Source organism: Chelonoidis abingdonii, chromosome 20, assembly GCF_003597395.2.
Source record: "Chelonoidis abingdonii isolate Lonesome George chromosome 20, CheloAbing_2.0, whole genome shotgun sequence".
NCBI classification, from domain to species: Eukaryota; Metazoa; Chordata; order Testudines; family Testudinidae; genus Chelonoidis; species Chelonoidis abingdonii.
In genome coordinates, this window is record NC_133788.1 from 21,660,456 (window position 1) to 21,678,201 (window position 17,746).

The 17,746-nt window shown below is 43.3% G+C and overlaps 1 protein-coding gene across 2 annotated transcripts in view; it reads right to left on the reverse strand.

Annotated features, from left to right (window-relative positions):
• The window catches only part of SPECC1 (sperm antigen with calponin homology and coiled-coil domains 1), a 168,664-nt gene that overhangs the window by 24,357 nt on the left and 126,561 nt on the right, over positions 1-17,746 (reverse strand). For both annotated transcript variants that reach the window (XM_032784138.2, XM_032784148.2), the window contains 2 exons: positions 16,360-16,513; positions 15,244-15,346 (listed from right to left, as the gene is read on the reverse strand). In XM_032784138.2, the coding sequence (XP_032640029.1) occupies positions 15,244-15,346; positions 16,360-16,513 (257 nt within the window). The remainder of the gene's footprint in view (positions 1-15,243; positions 15,347-16,359; positions 16,514-17,746) is intronic.

The window sequence follows — 17,746 nt, forward strand, 5'->3', positions numbered from 1 at the left end:
CATATCCCCACTTAGTCATCTCTTTTCCAAGCTGAATAGCCCCAGTCTCTAGATGAGATGCGATATATCGATCCCCGAGCAATCGATTGCTACCAGCCGATATGGCAGGTTGTGAAGACGTAGGAGGGAGGAAGTCTGGATTGAGGGGGACTTTATAGTCATTTTTCCCCTTCCCCCTTACCATACAAAAACTCCCTGCTGCCAATCACAAGCCAGTGGTCTGAATGGCTACCCCGGGAAGATGCCAAGGCAGCTTGCTCCCAGGGTTCAGCCCCAGACAGAATATAAACTAACACACATAGAACAGAACTAGTTAAAACAAATAAGTAGAACAAACCAAAGAGAATTGTCTGTTTTCAATAGCAGCACCATTTTACAATGAATCTCTCCCTTCCTCCTGAATTAGGTGCCCAGGAGGCCCATATCTCCTCCTGGAGTGAAAGTCTAAGAAACCTTTAGGGCTCTGTGTTTTCAGGTGGTTATATTTAGAAACAGATGCCTGAAAAGGAACCGCCCTTTCACTGAACTACAGATTTGCAGACTTGAACTTTGCCCCTTCTCCTGTAAGATTTGATCATAGTTCTTTGAAAGGCTGCCCCCAGGAGATTATCTCAACCCGCCCCACATTACTGATGGTGCCATGAAATTGTAAATCTAATTTGAATTTCTTAGATCATAATGGGAAAGGGATGGGTTAGCAGACTTCAGCCAAAGAGGCTCCATCAAGAGAAATGTGCAAACTCTGAACTTTGGTTAAACAAGCCTCTAAATATTAATATTGATTGAACAGCAGAACCCGCAAATGGGCTCCTCTTGCTCCTTCTCACCCGACCTCCTGAGCACACATGACAGTCCACACTGTCTGGGCAATATGACACAACCCACCAGGAACAGGGGAGAATGGAATTTGCGTTCCATTAACACTGACCAAAGGGCCGAATGCCTAAAATTAAAGGCCACCAGGATTCTTCTGCAATTACATAGTGCACCCGCAGAATTCAGAGCCAGTTCCACCCATCGTTTTTCAAAGGGCAGTTTAGAGTCTCAAATGATTTGCAAATTGGATTTAGTAGAATCTGTTACAGGGAAACATGATGAGATTACCTTACCATGCCTCTTTTTAATGTGAAATAACACACCTAAACCTCTTGGATTAAATATAAAAATCCAGAATAACTCGAGGAACAGGTTCATTACAGCAGATGTACCCTTGTTTCTCTCCTTACCCTTAGCAGTGAGAGGTCTGCTAGAATTACCCCCGCCTGTGAAGCAGGAAGTGATTTATTACCTGGCACACTTGCATTAACGCAGCCACAAACGTCGACTTCCCCACTCAAAATTGATTCATGACCGACCGATAGCAGTTTGGAGTTTCCAGCTTCCACACACAGCAATTGCCACACACTTCTCTACTGAGAGGGTAGCTCTCATTCTGGTGTCCTTGCACTGCAGGTCTGGGGTGAACTCCGTCCACAGTGCCAGGAAGGTGGTTTCCCACATTCGAAAGTTCTGTAGCTACTGCTCATCATCCCACACCTGCATGACAAGACGCTCCCACCATTCAGTGCTTGTTTCATGAGCTCCAAAGCGATGGTCTACTCTATGCACCTGCTCTGTGAATGCCAAAAGCAATGTACAGCTGCTCTTATCCGCATTGCACATAAGGTCATGATTTGGAGCTGTTCCCGCTGATGCCCAATTGATTCAGAGTTTTCAGGGACTGTTATTCCTTCCAGGACTTTGGGGTGGCTACAATGTAAATGCTCTTTTTAAAATTACCCAGCAGGATAGAAAGTGCTGCATACAAGAGCTGCATGGGCATTGATTTTGTCCCTCCAATTAAAAGACTCGTATTTGTTTATAGGATAAAGCCTCTTGTGTGAATGAAGTGAAAATCTGGCTCAGGATATTTAGCTGCATCAGCCAAGCATATTTACATGCTGGCGTCGCTACGAAAGGGGCTCACGTCAGTAATTAACCTGATTATTTCCAACATGCTACAGTTTGGCTGCTGCACTTAAACAGTAAAAAAAAAAAAAATCTCAAACCTGAGCCCTGCTCTAGAGACTCCAGCTGTGCAACTGGCCATATGGAGAAACTTCATGTGCAGATTCATCCCCAAACATTTGTCTTCAGAATGGGAGGGCTTTAATTCAGGAGAAAACGTGGGATGAAAGGCAGTGTGACCCTGAAACTGAGGGGTATGGAAATATCAAATAATAAGTTAACTCTGTACTCTCTAAGCACTTTTCAAACATTACCAAATCACACAGTCCCCACTCCCCACAAAGTGGGTCAATATTAGCTGTGAAACTGAGGGTTGGCTACATTAAGCAACATAACCAAGGCTACTGAGACAGTCAGTAGCAGAGCTGGGAAGTAGAACCCCAGACCTCCTAATTCTCAGTCCTACTTTACCCACAGGATGAAACCTCCTCGCCACACTCAGCACTGACACTCTGCAAAACGATCCCTTAAACTTCTGCACGGAGAGGAAAAGGTTGTGTGGAGCCACCCCACATATGTGTAACTTCTGCTTCTGCAGTTAGAGAAGCAGAAAAAGAACCTGAGATTTCATTCACTCCTCAGGCAGCAATATCACAGAGTAGTGTCTCCAAACAGATTTTATACCTGTATGATGATTTAGGTTAAAAACATCAACCCCCCAAGTAAAATAGTTATCACAGTGCCTAGTGGGGATAGCTCATAGCTTACCCCCCTTCTCAGATGGGAATAGCTGTACTGCTATAAAGCACCTCTATAAGAAGTGGGAGGGGTGTACAGTTTGAACTATACTGGGAAGGTCAAAGTGGTATAACTTTGTTTGTAGACAAGCCCATAAAACAGCAGCTTTTTTAAATCAGCAGGCTGTGAAGAGACAACTGGGCCAGCACACCCTAGTCTCAGGTTGCCACATCCAGGTTTTGGCAGGAAAGTGCAGCTTTTACTTCTTCCTAGTCTAGGGACTTAGCTCAAACCCTTCATATGGGAAATGGATTCACATTTGAGATTTAAATCTATTTGGTTTTTGTTCCACAATTGCCTTCAGTCAGTTCACATTAGCTAGAAGTTGTTTTGCTAGTGAGCTTTAGCACACAGAATCATAGTGCTCCGGGAATCTAGACCTTTCCAAAGTGCTTGTAAACAATCTGCAATAACAGATGGGATTTACCTCCTCTTATCTCTGTAAAGGGCACATTTCCAAAGGTGGCCTGTAAACTTGCACATCCACTTCTCTGTGTTACTGTCAGACTACAGAATGCCTGTGCTTAACTAGCTCTAATGATTAATTATATATTTAGTCAGGGGATTTGGTTACGCTTCTCTGATAGAGAGAGGTCAACATAATTCAGAGGTTTATCAAATAGACTTCATGCCCCTTATTGACATAAAAAGATAAAAGTAAAAAAGAAAAGAATCAATACATCATTCAAAAGCAGTCTGAGTGCATCTGGGAAGTCAGAATGCAATAGGCTCTGTCTTCAGCTGGGACAGAAAACAGCTTTGCAGGGATTCCCATGGCCACCAAAGACAGTTCTCAAGACTGTACCATTAAGGTTTGTTACATTAGTGCTGGAAAAAGGTGCTGGATTGATTGCTCTGGTAAGCAAAGTCCTATATTAGGCACAAAACAGGAACAAGATGCTCAGTGTGCCTCAGCCCTGATTTGGAGGGTTGATTCAGTCTCTCCTTGGCCTCTTTGATGAGACTGCCAACTTGGGTGCTAGCTAACGTCATTCATGATGGTGGGGTTTTGATGCACACAGCTGTTCACTAGAATAGAGTCAGAGACAAGACATGGACAAAGTAATATCAGTACAAAGCGCTTAGTTGGACTGGAGAAAGGTTTAGACCATTATTTGACTAAAAAGAAAAGCAGCTGTTACACTTCTCATGATAAAGCTTTACAAAGGGATGACAGCCCTCCTGCTTCAGGACACAAACCACTAACTTCCTTGGGCTAGCAAGAAACTTCCATCATAATGGGCATGTTAGTACAGAACTGACAATTACGGTGTCGGGGGAGAGGAGGTTGGACCTTTCTGTAAGGCATATGGAGCTGGCTGGCTATTGTCAGAATACTGGACTAGATGGACCATATATATATCTGATCCTATCTCCCAATTCCATGGTTCTAACAGGCCACTAACTCATTTCATATACTAGAGGCCAGCGCTTTTGATCACTACTGCCTAGGACTGGATTTGAATTGGGAACCAAAGGGTAAAGGCTCCATATCCCACTGACAGACTCAAGCAGTCCTCTGTTGCAATACTTTCTTGACAAACGGCAAATACTGGCACAGGCTCTATTTCTCTCTCCAAGCTTTTGCACCCTTATTGTACGTACACTACATTTCATAATCCTGAATCACTGGCTTCTTGCATGTTCTGAAACATGGGCTTTGAGACAGCTGGTGAGCAGAGCACTGAACAGATGCACTTAATGCTTTGGAAAGTAAAATGAAATGTAATCTACTTCAAATTTCTGTCTCGCTCTAAGATGGAGCAGCCCTTGGAAGACTTCCGGGCTTATTTAGACAGTTTGCTGAGATATTGTGTATGGAAGGCACTATTATAAATAAGCATTATAGAGTAGATTGTCATTGAATGACTCAGTGTTGGAGACCTTTTCACACCAGCACTTACTGGAACTGAAGGCGAGTTCTACCCAAACAGAAATAAAGAAATTTCCATCCAGAATAAGGGCTGCTATCATATTTCTAGAAGAAAAATGTTTTTGAAGGGTGAAGGGTCCATCTCCAGCATGCATCAGGCAAATATCATTCTGGGTATATTAACAGGAGACAGGAGGTCATTGTTCTGCTCTGCTCAGCTCTGATGAGTCCTCAGCTGAAATATTGTGTTCAGTATTGGCGCCACACTAAGCAAGATGTGGATGGACTGGAGAGAATCCAGAGGAAAGCAACAAAATTATAAAAAGCTTCAGAAAACATGATCATTGAGAAAAGATTTAAAAACTGGGCATGTTTAGTCTTCAGAAAAGAGGGGGGGACTTGATAAGTCTTCAGATACGTTAAGGGCCGTTATAGAGAAGATGGTGATCAGTTGCTCTCCATATCCACAGAAGGCAGGACAAATAATAACTGGCTTAGAGGAGATTTAGCTTCGATATTAGGATAAACTTTCTATCAGGATAGTTAAGCACTGGACTAGGTTACCAATCCCCATCACTGGAAGCATTTAAGAACAGGTTAGACCAGGGGCAGGCAACCTGTGGCATGTGTGCCGAAGGTGGTATGTGAGTTGATTTTCAATGGCACTCTCATTGCCTGGGTCCTGGCCACCGGTCCAAGGGGGCTCTGCATTTTAATTTAATTTTAAATGAAGCTTCTTAAACATTTTAAAAACGTTATTTACTTTACATACAACAATAGTTTAGTTATATATTATAGACTTATAGAAAGAGACCTTCTAAAAATGTTACAATGTATGACTGGCACATGAAACCTTAAATTAGAGTGAATGAATGAAGACTCGGCACAGCACTTCTGAAAGGTTGCTGACCCCTGGGTTAGACAAATACCTTTCAGGATGGTCTAGGTTTACCTGGTCCTACCTCAGTGCAGGGGGATAGACTAGATTGCCTCTTGCGGTCCCTTCTAGCCCTACATTTCTATCATTCTATGTTCAATATACCCCAAGTCCCTTCCCGAGTCACAGCTCTAAGATTATTTCTGTCTCAAGCAAAGGCAGCCTCGAGAGCCATTCTCCAGAACTTTGAGACAAAATTGGTAAGAACTAGAGTGAACATCTGGCTTTTCATGCTTGGCTAATTTAGAATAACCAAGTAGAAGACAATACAACTCTCTGAGACTGTTGTCCCATAAACAGCTCCTACAAACTCCTAACTGTATTTTCTGAAACATGCATAATATTTCTGGAATTCTTGTTACCTACTTCATGATCAAATGACTCTGTAAACCAAGGGAAGGCAAGCCAACCATTCTGTTATAGGTTTGCTCAGACTGGGGGGGAGGGCTAGCTCAGTGGTTTGAGCATTGGCTTGCTAAACCCAGGCTTGTGAGTCCTTGAGGGGGCCATCTGGGGATTGGTCCTGCTTTGAGCAGGCGGTTGGACTAGATGATCTCTTGAGGTCCCTAATAATTTATGATAACATTTTATAAGGAAGGAGATCCTGTGCCTGATCCAATCTACTTCCTTTGCAAAAGTGATCTACTTGTCCAGCCATACTGAAGATCACAATGAACATACTTTGGTTGTAGTTTGTGTGTGCTGCTGAGAGCCTTCAAGATGATATTGAATCTGGCTGAAGACGCGGTGCTCATTCTGAAGCTAATAAACAAATACCTGTGACCCCTATGTAGTCCATCAAACTGGTGCCACTGCTGCTGGGAATGACTGGGCTTCTGATGAAAGTCCCCTCTGCCTCTAACCATGACCACATGGATTGAGATCCATGGTCAGGGAGCAGACGTAATGCAACAGCCTGGAGGTGCAGACAGGGAACTTGGATCGAGATTTTAAAATGTTCAGAGAGTTTATGGCTCTAATTTCTATCTCACCTGTGCCTGTTGCAGGATGCCCTGGTTCCCAACCAGTGGCCCTCCATACAGAAAGGAATCTCAGGAGATCTGGAAAGATGAGGCCATAATAAAGATATTGGCTCTTCAAGAAACGTTCTTATGGAACCCATTGCAAGTTTGTTGGAAAGAGTCCAAGAGCTACTGTCCTACTACTCTGGGGATAATGGGTTCAGCTTCATAAAACTCTTTTCATGCTGATTCCCCCACCCCACCCCTCCAAAAAAAGAAAAAGAAAAAAAAAGCTGCTCAGTGGCTGGAAACAAGAATGGGAAAACCAAGCAGTTCTTATAAGCAGTCTGTATTCACTAACTTGGTACCATTTCCATTGTCACTAAACAGAGTGCTTATCCTACCTGACTGGTGAAACTAACATACCCATACTAGGGAGGACGTGTGTGGCAGAAGCAATATAGAGAGCATCATTTTTAATGACCCAGGGATAAGTGTCTCTTGACGTCCTATGTTCTCATAATACAACTCTGGCTGGTAATAGATTTAATCTGGAGAGATTTGGCCCCTTGACAGATGGTCTCCACAGAGAGTAAACAGAACTAGAGCACTTAAATAACACCACAGCCACTAATGATATGATTATGGAGGGTGATAATGCAACAAAAAGGACTCTAAGCAGCTGCAGGGAGTTAAGACTCAGGGGAACAGAACCTATTACTCCATAACTAGAAAGAGGCACCCAAGTTTCAACTTCCTGATGTTGCTATGATGGATAATTTTTTCCAAACAGATGAAAAAGCCCAGAACAGAAAAAACTGTTTTGACGGAAATAGTTTCCTCTGAGCCATCACTTACAGTCTAGAGGATTTGTGGTAATTGGATTTTAGACCCACGTAAGCAGTTATCAGATCTGGTCATCTTGTCACCTCACATTGCAGATCATGTCGTCAACAGGCTAGGAGAGTTGAAGGGACATTCGACGTGTGTGCACACATGCACGGTTAGAGGTCACATGAGAGTGCCTGGGTTCATCTAAGAGACATGACAACTTTGAAAGAGTATGTGTGCCTGATACTGATGTTAATTTTAAAAATATATTTCAGCTGCAGAAGGATGCCTTGACAAAAGCCTCTTTCACTCCCTATTTTCATCTTCATGCTTTAGTTCAATATAACTCTGTTTTGTTGTTGAGATTAACACCCCCCACCCCGCAAAAAACAACAACCCAGCCACAGAGGAATAACTGTTTGAAACCGTTGCCCCAAATGCCAAACAACTATGAGGAACTCAGAAAGAGATTTGTCTATAGAATTGCCTAGGCAGGGCAAGGAATTGTTATGCCCTATCAGTCAGGTCTAGGCAGGATTGCTTCCTACTGGGCATTTATTCATGTTTCATTCAGTCTAGCTGTAAGTGTCCCTAGCAAGGACACTTCCACTTCATATGAGAGATTATTCCACAGCATAACAGATCTCATTGTCAGGTATTTTTTTCTGGTTATTAAACCTAATTTTCCCCTTTGTTTAATTTTATCACTCCTAATTACATGCCTCTAAATAATTTCTCTTCTTCTTTAATGTTTACCACCTTTGACTATCAGATCACTACTTAGATACACAGTGATATCTACTTTAGAAATACCATAGATAGATCAGAGACAGATAGTTTTTATTTATGCTTTTTGCTTAGCTAAGCTATAAACTCTGGCAGTCCTTCCTTATAAAATAAACCCTTGCAGGTCACTAATCATTTTTGTTACTCTTCTCTCAGCTTCCTCCAGGGTCTCTCTCCCCATGTGTATTGACATCTCCTCCTGTGAAGGATGCTAGAGATCAAAGTAAGGGGAATGTTCTCACTGATCAATGGGGGCGGGCGGGTAGGGAACGGCACAGGAGAGGAGTAGGCTGTACTTTTCCATTCGTAATAGAAGGGATGTCTACCCCCTTGGTATTAAAACATTCTAAAAAGATGAGGTCTTATTCAGACATCCCTGGGACTCATCCCCAGTCACTCTCCCAGCCAGTCGATCCAGCTGTCAGTGCAGGATCTGGGGCATGAGTGGTAGCTGCTACTGGTCTACACCATCAATATCAGCTCAAATTGTTTGATCAAATCTAATCTCCCTGTAATTTAAAGAGGGAGGCATTCCCTCCCCAGGACAAGTAACTCAAATCAGGAATTGTCCAACAGACACAGAGTTTAAGAGGTGGCATGCTCAGCTATTGAAAATGGAGTGGGGCAGTCAGGTGGGAGGTCTACTATTCTGTAGTTCCTTTTAGTAGTCAACTGACTGATGGAGTTTGAGTTGGGCTGCATTCAGTCCTTCTTGACGGAGGTTAAGGCCTGGAATCCTGGGCTTCATGGCAGGGAAAACACGGTGGGAAGTCACCATGACTGATGATGTGAACTGAGGCACAGGCATTATGTGAAGGGAAGACACAAAGTGGCCATGCATATTAACATGGTTCTTCACAAAAGCCTTCTTCATTGTGTCATTCCCCACCAAGGGCAGCAACCAAGTCAGGAGGGAGGATGGCATTCTCCAACTCATTCCAGTTCTTCATACTTGAGAATCATAAAAAGACTCCATGTGGAGCTTAATATCAGCAGGGCCATGGGAGGCCAGGACTCATGGGGAAGCAAAGTTCAAGAAGCTCAGAGAATACACTGTACAGGGAAATTGGGAGTGAGACTGAGGAAGACAGCCCAAAGAAACTGTCTCCAAGTGGGGCAGTGTGGGGAAGAAGAGCAAAATCCACACAATAAACCAATGTGCTCCTCTCCCATCTGTTCATTCCCCTTTAAGACCAGGCTCTGAAAACGTTCCCTATGGGTGATAAACCCCACTGGCAACCCCCCAGTCAGAGCCCCTCCTGGTTCTCTTGGAGCATACAGGCAATGTGACTGCCTTTTCTAAAAACTACCTCCGGCAAATCACTTTGCTTCAGCAACGACAGTAACAGGAGGTGGGACATGTATACAAGAGCCTCACCAGAGCACAGGCTAAAAATGTCCTACAGTTCCCTTTGAAACTCCATTTGGGCAGCCAGGTCAGTAGCGGGATCACTCCAGTGGCTGTAAATAAACTCAAGGCTTTCACTGTCCTTTGAACCATGAATAGTTTTCCTCCAGAGACTAATTCCAAAAGGAACAACAACATATAGATCCAGACTGCTCTGCACGCCTCATGTGTGGCCTGCTATCCAATAACCTATTTTAACCCCACTTCTTGGGTTCAGGGTAAAAACACAGGACCTTTCCTTTTCTTTTCTTGTGGCATGGGAGTTCTGGCTCTCTTGGTACTGGGCTGGTACCTGTAGAGTCTGAGCTGCTCCATACACTGGCAAAGGCATGTTAGTGCCTCTAAAAGCACCAGCATTATTCTGATGTAGGAGTAACAGGATGACATTAAGGAAAAGAAAATATTGGCTGACAATCTGGGAAAGCTTCTAGCAGCAAGCTCCAGTTTGGGAAGTGTCACAAACAGCGCTGAATGATGCCCAAAAGAGTATCAGCAGCTACTGCCATGTTTTGGACTCTTCAGCAGAAATTGGAAGGAAGCTGTGACATCACATCTACACAAACTGTGTAGTATGGAAGTGAAACATGGGCACGAGGAAGGCTGAGGGGCACCAGATTGACATTTTTGATTCTCGTAGTCTTCGTTAGCTGCTCCATAACAAGTGGCAAGACAACATCAGGAATCGAGCAATCACCTCCATCAGCGCTGGTTCGGTTTCAGCAACTTTCTTGGTATGGACATATCATTAGAATGGAAGACCAACAAACGACTGTCGATCACATGGGCATCAAAAGCTTTAGTGGCATGACAACATTGTTAGTGATGAACATAAACTGAATATACAACTGGACCCCTATCTGAAACACTTTGCTAGAGATTGATGAAGATGATGATGGGGTAAACAAGTGCCAACAAATTGGGAAGAGTCTCTCAAGAGAAATGGTGGAAGCCCATCACATGGGACATTTAAAAGATTAGACAACATCCTAGGGAACAATCCTGCACTGGCTGAACGGGATGGGCTTGTTGACCTAACAGGTCTTTTCCCACCCCAACTTCTACTTCATATCTCATCTGCTGAGGACTGGATGGAAAAGTCAAACTTTGAGACCTAGAGATTTTCAGAAGGCCAGAGGGCAATGAAGTACAGCTATATTTACAGTCCTGCACAGAACATACAGCTATATGGGAAAGCAGCATGGCATACTGGATTGAGGCGAGGACCAGAAACTTGGAAGACTTGAATTCTAATCCTGGCTCTACCACTCTGGACCCGCATCCTTAGGCCAATCACTCAATCTTTCTGCTTCAGTTTGACCCTATGCAAAATGAGTGCAGTAATAATGTATCTATTTCACAAAGAGGATGGGCAAACGATTAACATAAGTAGCTGATGGGAGGATGAATCAGTTCATGTAAGTAGCCCGGTGAATAACCCTGCACTACCAGACAACTACTAAATGGTCTCCAAATCAATTTGTTTCAAAGGGAAAAGCTACTGTCTTTCTGCTAAGGTGCTGGCTCCAGCAGCTGAAGTTTCATAAAGGAGCTAGTTGTGGAGAGGGAAAAAACCTGTTTATTTAAAAATATGTGTTTTGTTGTTTATGAAAGTTTTGCTCCAGGCCATGGATCATTTGGCAATAAATCCTTTTGTCTTCTATCCTAAGTAACAAACAAATATTATTCTTACGAAAGAAAAATGTCAACATTACAGAGTAGAGTATCTCACACACACAGAGTGTACAGACAACAATTCATCTTGTTCTAAATGCCTACTACAGTCCAAAAGTTCAGCTAGAAGCACAGTCAAAGCCCTGGCTTGTCTCTGTCAAACACAAACCACAGCTACCCAAGCGCCCTTGCCTGGGATGAAGCTTTGTCATCATGCCCCACTTCTGAAACATTAAGAGCAATGATACAATAGCAGTAGGTCAGAACCAGCTGCTAAGCTTTAATGCCTTAACTGCATAATTCTCTAATATTGGAACCAAATGCTGATAATGACACAGAAACATGGAGGTAAACATGGCATTCTCTGCTCAGCAAGTCAATTCCTTAGGCTTGCTCTCACTTGGACAGAAGTGACAAGTCTGTCCTCATTTTCTTTCAGTACAAGTATTAGCTTGGGTTTAGCACACAACTCCAATTGTTACATAAGAAGAGACATGTTGCGACGTATGATGAAGTTCCCTAGTTTGTGGAAGTTAACATCTCACATAAACCCGGGTATTCCAAGCTGGAATTTTTCTGTAATGGGAGAGAGAAAGAATGTGATAAGGAACTAGAATGTGCCACAGTTTATGAAGTGATTACAAATGGCAGTGGTAGAATAGTTTAGCAGGGTACGTCTCCACTGCACACTCCTGATGGGGCATGCAGAGTACCTGAGCTGCATGCCCCCCAAACCCTTCTTGCCTAAGTAGATCTGAGGCACTGCTTAGGCAAGAAGGGTAAAGACAGGCTTGAATCCTATGGGTATGTACCCTACACACGGTTCTCTAAATACCCAAGCAGTGCCTCCCTTCTCTACATACCTGATTTTAGCAGTGCAGAATTCTGTTGCCTCTCCACTGCCGGAGCCTTTCTCTGCCACAGGGAAAGTCTCTGGCATTGGACAGGCAGCGGGAAAAAGCTCCAGCAGCTCCCTGCCACAGTGAAAGGCTCTGGCAGTGAGGGAGATATACCTATCTCCTAGAACTGGAAGGGACCCCAAAGGTCATTGAGTCCAGCCCCTCACCTTCACTAGCAGGACCAAGTACTGATTTCGCCCTAGACCCCTAACTGACCCCCTCAAGGATTGAACTCACAACCCTGGGTTTAGCAGGCCAATGCTCAAACCACTGAGCTATCCCTGCTGCCAGAGCCTTTCCCTGACTTGTCCCCCAACCAGAGCCTTTCGCTGATGTGCATAGCTAAACACTGCAGTGTGGCTGCAGCTTGTGTTTCATGGCAAGTAGTTACACATACCCTACACATCACTGCCAGTAGTATGCAGTGTAGACATAACCACAGATTCATAGATTCCAAGGCTAGAAGGGACCACTGTGATAATCTAATCTGACTCCTATATAACATAGGGCAGAAAATGTTCCCCAAACAACTCCTAGAGCAGATCTTTAAGAAAAAAACAGCTGATCTTGATTTAAAAAATGTCCAGTAATGGAGAAATTGTTCCAGTAGTTAGTTACCTTCACTGTTAAAAACTGGTGTCTTGTTTCTAGTCTGAATTTGGCTAGCTTCAGCTTCCACCCATTGGATCATGTTATACCTTTGTCTGCTAGACTGAAGAGCCCATTATCAGATATTTGTTCCTCATGCAGGTACTTACTGTGATCAAATTGCTTCTTAATCTTCTCTTTGTTAAGGTAAGCAGATTGAGTTCCTTGAGGCTCTTACTAGAAGGCACATTTTCCAATGCTTTAAATCATTCTTATGGCTCTTCTCTGAACACACTCCAATTTTTCTTGAATTGTGGACACCAGAACTGGACACAGTATTCCAGGAGCTATTGTATTCACGCCAAATACAGAGGTAAAATAACCTCTCTGCTCCTACTTGAGATTCCCGTTTATGCATCCCAGGATTGGATTATCCCTTTTGGCCACAGTGTCAAACAGGGAGCTCATGTTCACCTGATTATCCACCACAACCCCTACATCTTTTTCAGAATCACTGCTTCCCAGGATAGAGTCCTCCAACCTGTAAAGTATGGCCTATATTCTTTTTTCCTAGATGCATATATTTACATTTAGCTGCATTAAAATGCATATTGCTTGCTGTGCCCAGCTTACCAAGCAATCCAAATCGCTCTCTATCAGTCCTCTTTGTTATTTACCACTCCCCCCAATTTTTATGTCATCTGCAAACTTTAACAGCAATGGTTTTATGTTTTCTTCCAAGTCACTGATAAAATGTTAAATAGTGTAGGGCCAAGAACTAATCCCTGTGGGACCCCACTAGAAGCACACACGTTTTCTGATGCTTCTCTATTTACAATTACATTTTGAAACCTACCAGTTAACCTGCTTTTAATCTAGTTAATATGTGCCATGTTAGTTTTATTTCATTCTAGTTTTTTTTAATCAAAATGTCATGCAGTATCAAGTCAACTACTTTACCAAAGTCCAAGTACATTATACCAACACTATACCTTTATCAACCAATTTTATAATCTCATCAAAAACAGATATCAAATTGCATGCATCCAACGAAGTGGGTATTCACCCACGAAAGCTCATGTTCCAATACGTCTGTTAGTCTATAAGGTGCCACAGGACTCTTTGCTGCTGTTACAGATATCAAATTAGTTTGACACAAACTATTTTCTATATACCCATGTTGATTGGCATTAATTATGTTATCCTCCTTTAATTTTTTATTAATCAAGTTCTGTATCAGCTTCTCTATTATCTTGCCTGGAATCAATGTCAGACAGATAAGCCTAAATTACCCAGATCATCTCATTTACCTTTTAAAATAGTTCCTAAGCTACACGGTATTCAGGATAATTAAAAAACATCTTACATTTCTAGAGCATCTTTCATCTCAAAGTGCTTCACTGGCTACACCCAGAGAGAATACCTGCAGCCACCCAATCAATAAATGGCAGCAGCCAACCTGAGCATAGAACACTGCATAGCATAGGAAGAGGGGAAATTCTAAGTAGGATGGGAGGGCAAATCCCTACTTCTGTATCACAACATTGCCATGGTATCCAGCCAGATCAGACAGGCCTTCAGCTTATAAGGTCTCATCAGAAAGAGCCTCACATAACCAGTACAAACAGCATTTGCAAGATGATTCATGGACATGGTGCATTTCAGCAATGAGGTGATGGCTCTAGACCAGTTGGAATATACCCGGGAACCTGCATGGGCAGAATCTTGGCCATCCAATTGAAGCTTTCTGTTCATACTGTCTTTATAGAACATGTTTTAGAAACTCAGAACTGGCAGCTATCTGGACAATTGCTGCACAAGCTGAGTTTCATTCAAAATAAGCTCGCCGTTGCTGTACAGTTAGTTCTACATTGCACTTTACACAACACTCAAGGGAAAGACAGCAGGCCTTTGGGATTCAGTCCATTATCAGCCTTATCTCCAGCTCCCTCAGAAACACATATCAGGATCAAAGCTTTCAAGTCCATTCTCTCTACACTTGTTTGAGCCAATAACAGGACTGTTGAGCATAAAGCCAATTATAATATGACATAGCAACACTTCCTCCAGTGCTACTGAGTTTTTGCTGACCACAGTCAAGAGGAAAATTACTGGGGCCATCAGGGAGACAGCAGTACCCTCTTGATCAAGGCCACCCTGGGTAATGTCTTTTTGGTTTCATAGAACGGTCATAAGAAGTGGCATCTTCTGAGAGCTCAGAGAGGAAATCCAAGGAAAAGACATTAAGATGGCGTTTGAGACATATGCCCTCAGCTTAAAGCTCCAGCTCACTTACCGTCTACTGCTGACCTTCAGTGACATTTGGATGAAGCAAATATTTCAGCATATGATGGAAAGTAAACGGAGTCACTTAACCCAAAGGTAACTTTGGGGACTTGAGGGTTAGAGACAGCAGTAGATAAGAAGGTAGATGGAAAATACCCAGTGTGAGGAGACAACAGTGAAAAATCTGCATACATTTCCTTGAAATGATAGCTGCTCACAGTACAAGCCAATGAAAAATTAAACACGTGTCTTCTTACCGGGTAACCTTCAGTCTTTTTCTGACACCACTTCAGCAGTGCATTCCTCTTGGAGCCGCCATACTCTCGGGCCAGGGCTGCTAATGGGTCCTTTCTCTCCACACTAATTGGAGGAGGGGAAGGAAGTAAATATGTTTTATCCAGCTCCTCTCTTTCACTTTAGACATTACATGCACATGATAAACCAGGGTAGCACAATACATTCTCAGTGAGAGAATCCAAACAACTTATTACAACTGCCCCAAAAGATATTCCATATGTGTGTTTAGATCTGAGACACAAATTAATTTGAGATCACTGGATATAAATTGAAACAAAGTCTGTGATAAAAACGTATTTAGGAAGCAGTCAGTAGAACATATCTAAAGGAATGCATATCTTTGATTCACTTTTTCTACACCTACAATCATCATCCTTCACTCCCTTTCACCTCCCTCTTCAGACATCAAAAGGGAAATTTTCAATGAACCTCTATCAATGCACCTCTAAAACTGGGGCTTTAGAGTAAACTATGGATAAAACAACGAGGAGTCCGGCAATGCTACACCCATATATTTGACACCATGGATAGAAGTTACCTAATTATTCTGGAGCAGCAAATTCATTCCCAACTGCAGAATTAAGTCCAAAATGGGAAAATCTTCACACGTTTTTCTGCACTGGTGCTAGCTACCATGGAAACTGCACTGCAGACAAGGCAAAGGCACAGGGTCGAAACACTTGCAATTGTCTGCCCTAAAAGCTTCCACTATTAATAGCACTTGCAGAAAAAATGTATACATTTCTCCAGTGCAGACGTACAATATGGGCCAGAATTAATACTTTGGTTTTCTCTCATATCTCAAACTCTACAGCTACAACCAAAGCTGCACCACAACAATAGTGCCTGATCACTGATTGTGCTTGTACCAATACTGGTATATAACAGTGAGTGCCACTGCGGATTCCTGTTCCTTAACAATATACATCAGTGCCAGTCCTCAGTTTGTCATCCCTGCCCACTTCCCGTATGGGAGACCCACAGAGACTGGGAACCATGGAATTAAACACTCATCAGGTTGCCAACTAAAATGGTGGCTCAGCCCAGTTCATTGCTTTTTTTAACTGAGTTGGTACCTGAGTTTGCTGGGGGGTTTCAGGCTGCTTGGGCTGGAGGTCAGCACCCTGCTGCTGAAGGCCATTGAGGGGGGTTTGCTCAGAGACTCCAGGGAAGGGCTCTTGCGGAGGTAATGGTCTGGTTTCAGGTCCTCACTTCTCCCTTTTAGAAGGTCTGTGGGAACAGAAAAAGCCATCAGTCTCTGGGCCTGAGAAATCTGATTAATCACTGCCCTACCAAGCAGAACATAACAACATGTAGCTTGTTGCTTTGACTCTAAACAAACATACTCCGTTGTTCATTAAACGGACATGGGGTTAGGAAACCTTGAACAGACTAGAGGGGACCGTAACAAGCAAGGACTTTGATGATTTCAGCAGTACAGGCTGCTTGGCTTCCTGTGATTGATAGTCCTGCTGGGGGGGCAGGGACCTCAGGTGAATGAAGGGAAATACCAAAATCTACCATCTTAAAGGTTCAAAAGTTGATTGCTAGACACGTTTGCTAGATAACTGAAGGGACCAGCTTGCTGTCAGACTCTTATTGTTAACCTGGCATTAACAGGACTGGAAATGAGACAAGCCTTTCGCCTCCAGGCTGCTGGTTCAAATCCAGCCCACGGTGGCAGCAACACCCTCTAGTAACTACCCAGTGCCTGGCATCCTGCCTGAAATGAATTTGGCAAGTTTCAGCCCATTTACTAGCAGACAAGTGTCCATATCACATCACAGCAGAGATGACTAATGCAACCCCATGGTGACCATCTCTGCAGAGAGGCAAAAGCTTAAATGGGGCATGGAGACTAACTCCTCTCTCTCTAGACATCAAGCACAAGGTGTGTTCTACTGGGGAGCAGTACAGAGAAAGCTTACACAATGGCTGCTGTACTGTACCTCTTCTGTGTACAAAGTGAGACTAACTTACCAGCACTAAATTCACAGAGAGCTTAAATCTCGCTTTAGAGGTGGATGACATGGGTTCAGCATAACTGCTTCTCCTGTCTCTTGTTCCTGCTGCCCATATTTATTAATAAATTAACAACCGTACAGTGTCCACTCATTCTCACCACAATTTCAGCACTAGCTGAAATTAATTCCCGGCCCACTGGGTGCCCAGAGAGGCAGAAACAAGAGCCCATTTGTTGTACTGCATTGTACTTCTGGAAGTTCCACCTCTTGAAGATGGAACTTCCAGAAACAGAACCACAGCAACAGCCAGTCAGGTCCAATGCCCCCAAGTCATTAGTCAATGGGCAGCTTGGGGGGGGGCTAGGGGGTCTGTTGACGCGGTGCTGGGCCTTAGGGGGCCTGTGTATCAGTTGGGGCTGTAGAGGTTCAGAGGAAAAGACTTTACATTTTCTCATTCAAAATGGGAAATAACAATGCAAGTCATTAATCCTTGCTCTGA